Genomic DNA, 14,096 nt, shown 5'->3' on the forward strand with positions numbered 1-14,096 from the left:
TATTTTTTCTAGTTCTTTTTCTGTAAGACTGTTTACACTTTATGTTATATGAAGCCTGGTTAATCTCAAAACTTTAATCTGTATAAATCTTTAATATTCTTTGAGGATGCAATAAAAGGTATGATGGAGAATCTTTAAAATCTAAGTTATTTTTATTATATACTGCTGTATTAGAGCCTTTTGCTGTGCTTAATAACATCTGTAAATGCTTAACAAAGGATTTAACACCTGCATGCTCATGCAGAGGGGTCCACATACATGCTTGCACAGACATAGGCATGAGTAAGCACACACAAACAGACACACTGACACACACACACACACACACACACACACACACACACACACACACACACGTAATAAACTTACATATAGAGCAAAAGCGGAGTACTGGTGAGTTGTTGTCAGCTTTAGACAAAATCCAAAATGCTCTCCCTCTGTCCTTGAGGAAGTCCTTTAAATTGATAATACATCCTGCTGACTCATTTTAAATTACATCATTCTTAACAATTTTGTGGTTTCCCAGGCTAATAGAAACTCTACATTAACATTTCTTAATAAGCTTGCACCTGGTCAGGAAACCACAGTAATTAAAGGCATTATATATGTAAAATCTAGCAATTAACTCCGGTCTCAAAACAATAGAAAGAATCTGCTGGTTCAGACACCATGGGTCCGAGTCTAAGATCAGTCATACAAGACTTGACTTATCAGCCTTCTTCCAGCAGAGTGCACTGTTGTTACATTTTTGATGTTCAGCATTTAACAAAATTTTCTTCCATTAAAGGGAATTAGCTTGCGGCTTATATTAATATTTACAAATGACAGAATTATCTACAAAATTCTATCTAGCTAGGCTGGCAGCTTTCACATATCTTGACATCCCCCCCCCCCCCCCCCCCGAGAACTCAAGCTAGTTTTTCAAGTGTCACTTGAGAAACATTGCTTGAGAGGGTTAGATCTATCTAAGTATACCTTACCCCATTCCGTGTCTTGAGAGCCCAGCTGCATTGGCATTGCTACTCCCACTGCGGTGCTGCACTGACATATCGTATGCTTCCAACCCTAGGCTCCATCTTAGCAACTTGGCATTTTGCTGGCTGGCTCTGTTTAACCATGTTAGGGGATTGTGATCTGTCACTACAGTGAATTTTCTTCCATACAGATAAGGCCGAAGTTTCTGCAGTGCCCACACTATGGCTAGATATTCCTTTTCTACAGCTGCATAGCATTCCTCCCTGGGTTGGAGCCTACTACTGAGATAAACCACCGGGTGCTCTTCTCCCTCTGAAGAAATCTGGCTAAGTACAGCCCCCACCCCATAGTTCGAAACATCCACCTGCACGACAAATTCTTTGCTGTAATCTGGACTGGCTAACACAGGGAGCCTTCCCAAAGCTTCTTTAAGCTTCTGGAATTCCTGCTCACATGCTGCGGTCCACACTACCTTATCTAGCCTGTTTTTCCTTGTCAGGTCTGTGAGTGGAGCAGCTATGGTACTATAACTGGGATGAACTTTCTGTAGTATCCTGCTGTCCCTAAGAATGCCCTCACCTGCTTTTTGGTAACCGGTACAGGCCATGCCTGATTGGCTTCCACTTTGGCAAGTTCTGGCCTGATCTTACCACTCCCCATTCTATGTCCCAGGTAGGAGACCTCTGCCATACCCACCTGACATTTTCTGGGCTTAATGGTCACCTCTGCACTCTGTAGTCTGCCCAGCACCTCCCTGACATGTTGAAGGCACTCTTGCGAGGAATGGCTGTAAATGGCAATATCATCTAGGTAAGGAAGGGCAAACCCTCCTGCTAGGGTATGATCTACCAGCCTCTGAAAAGTTGCTGGGGCATTTTTCTATCCCAAAGGACATCTTTGTGAACTCATACAAGCCAAAAGGAGTCACAAAGGCTGACTTCTGTCTAGCACTGGGAATCAAGGGCACCTGCCAGTAACCCTTGGTAAGATCATTGGTGGTAAGATACTTAGCCCCACCCAGCTGCTCTAGGGCCTCATCTGTCCTAGGCATGGGTTAAGCATCTGACTCTGTGTGACTATTTAATTTCCTGTAGTCCACACAGAAGCTGGTGCTGCCATCCTTCTTTGGCACCGGCACCACTGGGGAGGCCCAGGGACTGTTGGACTCTTGAATTACCCCTAGTTCCAATATTTACTGTATCTCCTCCCTCAGAGTCTGTTTGACTCTCTCAGGCACCCTATAAGGGGCCTGCCTAATAGGCTTTTGGGGTCCTGTATCCACCTGGTGCTGCACCAGGTGGGTGCACCCTGGTTTCCCGGTGAACATGTCTCTAAACTCCTGTACCACTGCTTGGATTTCTCAAACCTGGGTAGAAGATAGCCACTGGGACATTGCTATCCCTTCCACTGAGGTGTCAGTGATCTCCCTCAGACTCCTCCTGCAATCCATTGCAAATATGCAGCACAAGGGCTTCCCTTCATGGTAAGGTTTCATCATGTTAACACGGTACAGTTTGTGCCCCTGCCTCCTGCCTAGCAGTTCCACCATGTAGTTAACATCACTTACCTTTCTTACCACCTTGTAGTGGCTCTCCCAAGCTGCTTGCAGCTTGTTGTGTCTGACAGAAATGAGAGCCATTACCTGTTGCCCTACAGCATACTCTCTAGCGCAAGCATTCCTGTCATACCATACCTTTTTCTGTTGTTGGGCTTCTGCCAGGGTTTCCTGGGCCAAGCCCATGAGTTCCCTAAGCCTTGTCCTGAGGTTTAGGACATATGCCACAACAGACTCCTTGTGAGATTCACACTCACCTTCCACTCATCATGAATTAAATCTAGAGGTCCTCTCACCTTATGCCCGTGCAGCAACTCAAAGTGTGAAAACCCTGTGGATTCCTGGGGAAACTCTCTGTAAGCAAGCAACAGATGGGGCAAATATTTGTCCCGCTCCCTCTTAAACTGGTCTGCAAATGCCCATAGCATGGACTTGATTGTAGAGTTTAACCTCTCAACAAGACCATTAGTCTGGAGATGGTAGGGGTGTGGACTTCAGGTGCTTCACCCCACAGTACTTCCACAGATAAGCCAGCAGATCTGACATGAAATTGGCACATCTGTCAGTCAGTATTTCTTTTGGAAAACCTACCCTGCTGAAAATCTCTAACAAAGCATTTGTCTTGTTTTCTATCTCAATGGAGGACAAAGCCACTGCCTCAGGGTATCTTGCAGCATAATCTACTACCACTAGGATATACTTTTTCCCTGTGGAACTTGGGGTACTCAGAGGCACCATGATATCCATAGATAGCCTCTGAAATGGCTCCTCAGTCACAGGCAAAGACATCAAAGGAGCTCTCACCTTGTCTCCTTCCTTGCCTACCTTTTGGCACTGGTCACAGGTCCTGCAGTACCCTGTTACATCTCTGGAAATTCCAGGCCAATAAAAGTTCTGCATAATACGTCTCTTTGTACATTTTATGCCCATATGACCTGCAAAGGGAATATCATGGGCTGTGGCTAGAAGCACCAGACAGTAGGCTCTAGGTACTACCAACTGCTTTATTCTATCACCTTCTAGCCCTCCCTCGGGGGTCCACTCTGTATATAGTAACCCTTTGTCCCAGTATACAGATTTGCCTTCCCTTGAGAATCAGGTGCCTCACTAGCTACCTGCCTCAGGCCTTGCAGTGTAGGGTCTGAGAGCTGAGCCTGTCTCAGCTCTCTTTTTTTAACCCTTTGCAGCTCCCCTTCCACAGGAAGTCTGGCATCCTTTGACATCTGTGCCTCACTGTCAGCCTGGGTACTACTACTTTCCTCTACCTTTGCAGTCATTCTGTCCAAGGGAACATCAGCATGCGCAAGCAGCTGTGGCTAGCTTTCAGTCTCACTGCTGCAGAGTAGCTCTCTCCCCGAAGTAACCACCTCACTAGTCCTGGCTGCAAGCATGCGGTCTGTCTGGGTCTCCCCCAGGCTACCAGACCCACATGCTTGTCTCCAAGCTTGACTGCGTGTAACTGCACAAACACATAGTACTGCCTTATCAAAATCATTCCCTATCAGGACAGCTGCAGGGATATCCTCAAACACACCTACTCACTGACTTCCATTTCCACCCTCCCAGTCAAGGTGAACCCTAGCCAAAGGTATTTGGAATGGGGTCCCTCCTAAAGCTCTGACTGGAGTAGACTGCCCATGCAAGTAGTGCTCCTCTGTAACCATTGCAGGCTTCACAATGGTTATGTCAGAGGCCATGTCCCTCTTAGCAATGGCCTCTTTGCCATTCACTATGATAGGATATAACCTCTTGTGGTAGTTTGGTACCCTTGTTGTCTCAAGACAACCTACTGTTGGTATTTTGTCTTTCCCACTTATTGGCTCTCTCACCTTTTGTTCCCCACCTTGCCTCTGTGGACATCTATGTGCCACATGACCCCACTGGTTGCATTCAAAACATTTAACCCTAGGTCCTGGAGGTGTACCTGGACTAGTGGCTTCCCCTACTACTTGCAGATTCTGTTGGGACAGTCTGGACTGCCCACCATGGGTTTCTTTAGACCCATGAGCAGTACTGGGGGTCCCTTTCCTGTGCAGGAATGCCCTCCTTGCTAGGTATAGGTCTCCCTTCTTCCCCAACTCATCTGAAGTGGCACATTGTCTATCAGCTAACCAGATCCTCATGTCCTCAGGCAAAGTGCTAAGGGCTTGTTCCCTCACCAAAAGGTCTGCCAGCCTTTCAAAAGTGGTGACTTGACATCCACTTGCCCACCTATGAAAATAAGTGCTCAATTCAGCAACATATTCACACACATTTTCATCTGCCTTGCATCTATGCTCACGAAACTTTTTCCTATAAGTTTCAGGTATTAGCTTAAAAATTCTAACAGACATTTCTTAACAGCAGTATTATTTAAGAAATCATCATCTGACAGTTTGGAAAGTGCATTTACAGTTTTACTATGGAGTAAGGGGGTCAGGAACCATACGCAGAGCCTTTGGTCAACATCATACTGTTTACATACCCTTTCAAACATATGAAGGAAACTATCAAAATTATCCCCCTCTGTAAACTCCAGATGAAATTTACTGATGTTTTGTGCTTCTGGGGTCTGGTTACTCCCTTCGCCATTACCTCCATGACTCAGGTGAAGAGTCAGCATCTCCTTTTCATGTTGCCTCTGCCCTTCCTTCTCCTCAGCTTCCAGGTGTAGCAGTTTCTCATTCTCCTCAGCCTGTGGACATCTCAGTCTCTCTTCTGCTTCTGTTTCCAAACGCCTGGCGTCCAACTCAAGTCTCTTTAGCTCCAGATGGATTTTTAAGTCCTCTGCAGAAAGGCTGAGCTGTCCATTCTTTGAGTGTTGTATATCTCCACGGCCAGTCTGATTGCCCTCCTGATTGCTGTTCTCTGATGCAGTTGTGACCAAAGCTGCAATCATGTCTGCCTTAGTCAGATTTCCATGCACCCGTCCCTTAGCCTGGCACATCTCAGCCAACTGGCTCCTTGTCAGCTTGCCATACTCCTCTGCTGACATGCTTGCCTGCTCTTCCTGACTAACTAAGCTAACAAGAAATAAAACAATTGTGATCTGAACTCTGAATATTCACTGCATGGTGATTTTAGAGTACAAAAACACCTTCAGTGATCACATTACACAAGCTATAGAAATTCACTATCCACGCCACTACAAGCCAATTGCCAACCAATTAATATGTGGTGTGGATATCCCACCACTGCCAAACAATTAATATGTGATGTCCGTGCACTGGCCCAATAATCAAGGAGCCTCAATCCTCACCACTAGCACCAGTGAAGGGCGTCCACAATGGGAAAGATAACAAATACACACACAGTGATGTACAATTTCCCTTAAGAGCACACAGAGATCATAGTCAGTCTGGGGCTGGTTTCTCCCTTTTTCTCCAGATCCCCAATAAGACTACCCACTGGCACAGTTGTAGGGTACAGGTCTCAGCCTAGTGGTCAAGCTAAAACCTCCAGCACCTTCTCTGTCCAACCAGTGCTTTGTTTCCCTGCTCAAGTAGCTGACACACACACACACACACACACACTTTGCGGTAAGATTTATATACAACCACACAGACACTCCTGGGGAAGGCTGGCACAGGTTCTCCAGCTATGCCCCTTCCTGCCAGGCTATAAAGTAGTACCAACTGCCATCAACCACTAATATCAGCTACTAAAAAGGCCCATACTAAAGGTGTCCAATTATTACTGTGCAATATTATTATCCAAATAGTAAGTGTGACCCAGGTCTAAACCCATTGAAGTGGCTTGGCCAGTATCACTATATACATGCAATATACTCTAGAGCTTAAATTGTCTCAACACAAAACAGCCACAGTTGAAAGGTTTAAAAATATTTAATAATAAATAATAAAAACACAAGACAATACTTTTTACTACACAGTGCTAGTGAAGTGTTCAGAGATCATAGGAAAATGCTTAAAATAATACTGTAGAATAGTTCTGACATCAATACAGAAAACAGCTAGACTAAACTTACTATTTTCTATCTATATCTAAGAGCAATCACAGTTCTAAATACACTTACATATAGAGTAAAAGCAGAGTACTGGTGAGTTGTCAGCTTGAGACAAAATCCAAAATGCTCTCCCTCAGTCTCTGAGAAAGTCCTTTAAATTGATAATACATCCTGCTGACTCATTTTTAGATTATATCATTCTTAACAATTCTCTGGTTTCCCAGGCTAACAGAAACTCTACGTTAATATTTCTTCATAAGCTTGCACCTGGTCAGGAAACCACAGTAATTAAAGACATTATATATGTAAAATCTAGCAATTAACTCTGGTCTCAAAACAACAGAAAGAATCTGCTGGTTCAGACACCAATGCTCCGAGTTTGAAATCATACAGTCATACAAGGTTTGACTTATCAGCTTTCTTCCAGCATAGTGCACTGTTCTTACCTTTTTGACGTTCAGCATTTAACACAATTTTCTTCCATTTAAGAGAACAAGCCTGCGGCTTATATTAATATTTACAAATGACAGAATTATCTACAAAATTCTATCTAACTAGGCTTGCAGCCTTCACATATCTTCACAAAGGTTACTAGGCTAACGACCCTAGAGCCCTTACATAGCCAAAAGACAGGCATATTCTCTGCTTTCTTCAAATTAGATTGACTGTATTTCCCCTCCCGACCCTGGCAACCCAGTAAAGATTTCCCAAAGTCTATGTCTTCACTTTTCCCTGTTGCACCAGATATTTTCAAACGTGGGTACTGAGAATCATCATAAAAGAGGTACAACTGGCAGTGTAATTCTCCTCCTCTTTTCCAAGAGATCCACCTTCACTCCTCCAGTCAGCTACCCTGCCCTTCTTTCCTCCTATTCTGAATCAAATGCTTTCTCAAGGGGTAATACAGTCTGTTCCTCCAGATTAAATAAAGGATTTTATTCAAAAATATTTCAGGTGCCAAACAAAGGTGGAACTTGAAGACCTGCCATAGACCTTTCCTTTCTAAACCTAATTTTCAAGATTCCAACATTCAAAATGCTGTTTCTGCAGTCTTTGTTACCTCAAACTCCTCCTTCCAGTTTTCTAGTAAATCTAAATAAAAAAATGCTTATCACATTCAAGTTCTCAAAGATTTCAGGCGCTTTTTAAGATTTTCTGTATCTAGTTTTCATTTTCATTTTTTGTCTTATCCTTTTGGTTAACAATATCTCCAAGAGTGTTTGCAAAGTACATAGCACCAGTATAACTCATTGCAAATTACAGTGTATTTACATTTTTGCATACGTAGACAACTTCCTTATTTTTGCAGACTCTTCAGAAGCTGTCAAGAATCTCTTTCTTGGGTAAAGAACCTTTTTCTCAATCTGGGATTTCAAGTGAACCTAGAGAACATAGAAAAATCCTTTATCATTCCATCTCACAGGATACTAGCACTAGTAATAACTCACTGCAAATTAAAGGGCATTCACATCTTTTCATATATAAATGATTTCCTTATTTTTGCAGACTCAGGAGCTGTCAAGAATTTCTTAAAACAGCGTTTTAAAATGAGAGCACTTTTTTTAATAAAGACCCTACTGGTACTGCATTGTAGTTTGTATTTTTGGTTTCAAGAATCTCTTTCTTGGGTAAAGAACCTTTTCCTCAATCTGGGATTTCAAATGAACCTAGATAAGTCTTCTCTCATCATATTTGACAGGAAAGTATTTCAAGGATATCTCCAAGTTGTATATCTGGTGATGGCATACCCTGGAAGCACTCCTATCACGGGAGGATGTAGATGTCTGTGCAGTCACATAAACCTGGTTCAGGGCCTCAGAGAGTATCCCGGCCTTGCAAAGATACAATGTCTTCACACCTTCAGACCCCAAAATAAAAGTGTGATAACCAGTGGAGGCGGTGTTTCTGTCTGTATTAGAGATAAATTCACCATCCGACTAGTTAGACAGGACAACTCCATGGAGTTACTCCAAGTTCAGATTACTGTGGGAAAGACCCCCATTCAAGTCATAGCTAGTTATAGATCCCCCTCCATGGTTCGTGATACACACAAGGCCTACTTGACCAAACTGGGGTTATTCCAGATATTGCCAAACACTCTGGTCATGGGAGATTTCAATTGTCCCACCATCAACTAGGACATCTACTCTAGCCCTAACTCACTAGTGCAAAAGTACCTTCACTTTGTTAACTCACATGCTCTGGGACAAATTTTTCAAACTCCAACAAGAGGAACAGACAACTAGATCTGGTCCTCACTAACATGACAAATAGATGTACCACTGCAACTTTCGGACACTCATTAGTTAAATTGGACCAGAAATCAGTCAACTTCAAACTAGCACCAGAACTCACAAAGGGTGAAGTCGGACTAAAAACTTCACCAAGGCAAACAATACCCTCCTATGGGAAGGTATAAATGCATTCCAGGCCCACCCCCAGCTGGAAATGGTAACTACACCAAAGCTTACACTAAAGTCATATACAATCACTTGTATAAGTGTATAGACTCGGCTGCTCCAGAGAAAAGCAAAGCCAGAGCCCCAAGTAAAAACAAGCCACACTGCTGGGCATCCAGCACCAGCAGACTTTACAACAAACGTAAAAAAGTTGCTGTCTAGGAAAAGTAAGGTGTGGCCCCAACAATGGAAAAGCACCCTCCTCAGCCTCAACAGGCAAGTAAGACAACATGTCAAATCCTTTAAGGGTAACTTTGAGAAAAACTTAGCAATCACAGCCAAAGGTAACCATAAGGCCTTTTACAGCTACATACGCAGCCTAAAAGATAGAACCCAAGCATGTGCCAAACTAGTGACTAATGGTATTACACACTCTGATCCCGCAGAGATAGCAAACCTGCTGGCGGACAGATTTGGTGAAGATTTCACTCTCTTATCCCCTCCAGTTTTACCACAAACCATGCTCCCAACTTCCCTCCAGCCTACATATCCAAAGACCAGGTCATTAAAGCCTTGTCTAAGGCAAAAAACACAGCCTCTATGGGACCACAGTGTAGCCCAGGCTGTCTTCTAAACAAACTAAAACATGAACTAACATCACCATTAAGCACCCTGTTCAATCACAGCCTAACCACAGGCTATGTTCCTGCTGAATGGAGATTAGCAACAGTTATTCACCACCACAAAGGTGGCTTAGCAGCAGACTTGGAGAATTATAGATCCATAAGTCTGACCAGCCTCATCTGTAAGGCCATGGAATGTATCATCATGGACCTCATAAATGAAAACATAGTTGACCTCCAAACCCTGGATCCAATCCAATTTGGCTTTGTCAGGGGTAGATCCTGCCTGTTAAACCTGGTGGATTTCTTCAAAAATGTGACCAGGACCAATGACGAGGGCAAATCTGTGCAACAGCATACCTTGACTTGGTCAAGGCCTTTGACATAATACCACACTCAGGCTTTATCGATAAACTTAACAAACTGAATAAAAACCCCTTTGTTGTAAGATGGGTTGCCAACTAGCTTACAAACTGGCCACACACTATCAAAGTGGGTGATTCCACATCAATCAGCAGACCTGTCACCAGCAGAGTGACACAAGTGTCAGTGCTGGGCCCCCTACTGTTTGGTATATACTTATCAGAAGTGCAGGCTAAAACTAAGGGGTGGTGGCTGACAAAGTTTGCAGATGACTGCAAACTGGGTGCAATTATTAAATCCCAAATTATGTCAGTATACTTCAGGAGGATCTTACACAGACTAGTGACTGGTGTCTTAGTCACGGTCTCAAACTAATTGCAAAAAAATCCATCATCATTCCCTTCAATAAAAAGAATGTCCTTCTACACTATCAGATTAACAACAATACCCTGTGTACCCACAAAGTGGTAAGGAATCTGGGATCACAAGTAGACTGTGACCTTAACTTTGACCATCATGTGTCTACTGTAGTAAGGAAAGCTTTCTGTGTAGCACACCTGATTAGCAAAAGCATTTCCTCTAGAGCAAAGGAGGTTAAAACTCCTCTATACTTATCACTAATCAGGCCCATAATTGAGTATAACGCCCCTGTTTGCATGAACTGCACAAAGCACCTGCAGCAAATGGAGAGAATTCAGAGGTTTCTAACAAAGAAGATCAAGGGACTCCAGCACTGCCTTACACAGACTGACTAAAGTCCCTGTCACTATACTCAGTATCATATAAACTTCTTATGGGACACTTATGCCTGGCTTACAGAGCAATCTCCAACCCAAACCTAATGAATTTGCTGCACATCCAGAACTCAAACGGGACTACAACTACCTGTTGCAGGAACCTAAATATGGCCTGTGACTTGAATAGGACATGCTGGAGGGACAGATTTGTCTTCCAGTGACTGCAGAGTCTTTGAAATATGCTGCCAATTCATCTTAAGCAGACCACCTCTATGGCACTGTTCAAAAAGAACCTGGATGAGTGGATGGGACACTGTAGATTCATACTGGGGATAGCACCCACAACCCTCCTGGACATGGGCAGTCATTAATCCTGGGTATTGACTAGAGTATCTTTAGTATTACATTGAAATGAAATGACCTCCAGGTCAATAGCCTAGTAACCTCCTATGATCCTGTGAGCCTCAGGACAAAAGAGAATTTTACAAGGAGCAATTTCTGATTTTTTTCCAACAAGACAACTTGCAGAGAATACCTCAAAATTTAAGTTTCAAGGCTTTGGCAGTTCGCATAATTCCTTTAAACTAATTTCACATGAGGAAAATTGAGTTGTTCACTAAATCATTTTGGTCCTAATGCCAGCACCCACTATAATTTCAAATCCCAGTGCTGGGGGTTGTATAAAGGTAGATAGTCTTGTAGATGGATAAGTTGTCTTTCAACCCAGGTCTCTCTTTTCCCTCACACCCTGTACTCAGTTTATAACCACAGATGCCTCAGATTTGCTTGGAGAGCTGTATCCAAGGGATTGTCTGTGGAACAAGTGGGACAAATTAAAACACATAAATGTCAAAGAAATTATGCCACTAATAAATGCTGTCAGCTGTCTAAACCATCTTTGAATTCCAGACCCTGTACTAGTAATCACAGACAATACCACAGTGATATAGTATACAAGCACACACCCTCTATAGACCACCTATTACCGTGTGGGAACTACCAAATCAGCACAATCTGTCCCTTCAGGCTACTTATATATCATCAGAGCAGAATGTTGTAGGAAATATGCTAAGCAGGACCAAAACAGACACCCCAATAATAGAAATTTCACACAGAGATATTCTAGGAATGGATTTATCTGTAGGAAACTCCTCAAGTAGATCTGTTTGTCTCCATTCACAACAGACAGTTAAGGAAATTCTACTTTAGGTCTCATTATACAAGGGCCATGGTTAGGGATCTTTCTGTATGCCTTTCCGCTCTTTCTTTTGATAACCAGGGTTCTTCTGAAGATCCAAAATGACTTTCCAAAGATTATTGTGGTCATCCCCTTTTGGCCCAGGCAACAGTGGTTCTCCTTTCTTTTGAAAATGGACAAGGGCAATTACCACAGGCTGCCTCACAGGACTTACTCACACAACACAGGTGAATTTTTTTGTCATTCTTTTCTTCTTTTTCTTCTGAGACATACCTGTCAGGCAGAATTTTAGCCTTTTTTGTTCTGATACAAGAAAGCTCTGAGATTTTGGCATTCTACCCACTGACGTTATACTGCTTTCCTCAAACTCTAGGGTAAGTGGAAGGTACCCTAAAACGTTGGAATCTGGTCAGTTTGTCTGATCCTTGACAGGATACTTCCCGTATAGCTTAGGCTATTTCAACAGTAATCTGTTGGAACATCTACTGTTATGCTAAGTTTTCTTACACACCTCTAGTTTTCACAAGATGGCTACCATATCCTGTCATCTCCTAGGGACAGTTTTACAACTGTTATGATTAGTTTTTGCAAGATGGCTGGCATATCCTGTCATCTCCTAGGGACAGTTATACACTGTTATTACAGATTTTCATTTGCAGATCTGGTAACATAAAACATTAAAGAAATAAGCATTATTTGGTTTATTGTGATGTGAGGACATTTAGAGCTGGTATTGTTCAAAACTTAACTTTTAGGAGCTAGAGGGAATTAACAGTATATTTAGCTACATCCACCATGCCTCTCAGACTTTTGAGTTTTATACATTTGCATTTGGAATATTACAACATTCAAGGCTTAAAGTGTAGCATGTCTCTTTCATTGTTGGCATCATACCTTTCATTACATTCCTGTCCATGGAAATTGCAGAGTATTAGCATGTCTTCTAGCTGATGTCCCATGTCTACCTTTTCTTCATCTGACAACAGGTTGAATTCTGAAGCAAACTTGTTAAATGCTCCTGCATACTGTATGTGTTCCTCATAATGATCCAAGGTACTGTTCCAGGAGTGGGACCGATTGCGCCGGTGCGTCTGGTCTAGACCCGAGTCCTGGTTCAGAGAGAGAGAGAGAAAGAGAGAGGAGGCATTCACTGAACCTGAAGAAAAATGTAATTTCCATAAGGTATCTATTGCTGTAGGAACTGAATGACACATTAGAGGAGCACTGAAACAACAATGTGCAGTTTTTGGCACATGTATTTTATAAAGGTTATTTTATTAGCCTAATTAAATAAAAACAAATAACTGAATAACCAAAATCATGAATATCCATTGGGACACAGCTCAGTAAGGAAATTTCTTTTGTAATTTTATCTTGTCTTGAACTGTGTCTAACAACACTGTTTACCAGTATAAAATGCTGAGGCTCTGGTTCAAGTCAGATTAAGACAATTTCATCTTTCACATTTTCACTGAAATTTGAAATAAACGTCTCTCACAGTGGCAGTCGTATCTAGTCTAAGTGCCTCATTAATTGATATTGTGTAATGCTTAAAATGAAAAGAAAGTGTATGCTGTCATGTTAAAGAAAAATGATGAGGTTCTATGTTCAAGTCTCACTGAAAGACATGCTGTTCCCCCACAAATTATTTATACAGTTAATGCAGAGAACTGAGGCTATGAACTGTTATCAGACTGATTCCTGTAGTCCAAGATTTCCTCAACCTACATTTGCATACTGTGTGACTATGAGCAAGTTATTTAAGCAGTCGGTACTCTCAGGTCACACTGAAACAATACACTGGGTTTACCCAGTTGACAAGTAAAATAAATAAACTTCTTTGAAGCAGTCACCAAAGCTGTAGACAAGGGTAAGGTGGTTCACACAGCCTATCTAGATCTTGCCAAGGCTTTTGACACCATCCCCCACTCTGGAATTATAGATAAACTCACTAAACTAGGTATAAATCCCTATGTCACAAGATGGGTTGCCAACTGACTCACTTACAGAACCCACACTGTGAAAGTAGCAGACTCCAAATCCGACTTCAGACCAGTGACAAGTGGTGTACCACAGGGTTCAATCCTGGGTCCTCTCCTGTTTGGTATCTACTTCTCTGAAGTACAGACTAACACAGAAGGTCTTTGGCTAATGAAGTTCGCAGATGACTGCAAACTAGGAGCCATAATCGAAACCCTTAACGATGTGGACATCTTACAAAAGGGCCTCACTGAGACAAATGCCCGGTGTCAAAGCCATGGCCTCAAGCTCAATGCCAAAAAGTGCATTGTCATCCCCTT

General features: G+C 42.5%; 1 protein-coding gene across 1 annotated transcript in view; it reads right to left on the reverse strand.

Moving 5' to 3' along the window:
* The window catches only part of LOC122790625 (amiloride-sensitive sodium channel subunit gamma-like), a 1,193,300-nt gene that overhangs the window by 1,016,530 nt on the left and 162,674 nt on the right, over positions 1–14,096 (reverse strand). The window contains exon 2 of the mRNA XM_044058151.1: positions 12,691–12,905. Coding sequence (XP_043914086.1) covers positions 12,691–12,905 — 215 coding nt within the window. The remainder of the gene's footprint in view (positions 1–12,690; positions 12,906–14,096) is intronic.

This window comes from Protopterus annectens, chromosome 16.part0 (genome assembly GCF_019279795.1).
Source record: "Protopterus annectens isolate FY-2018-M chromosome 16.part0, PAN1.0, whole genome shotgun sequence".
In the NCBI taxonomy this organism is placed as follows: Eukaryota; Metazoa; Chordata; order Ceratodontiformes; family Protopteridae; genus Protopterus; species Protopterus annectens.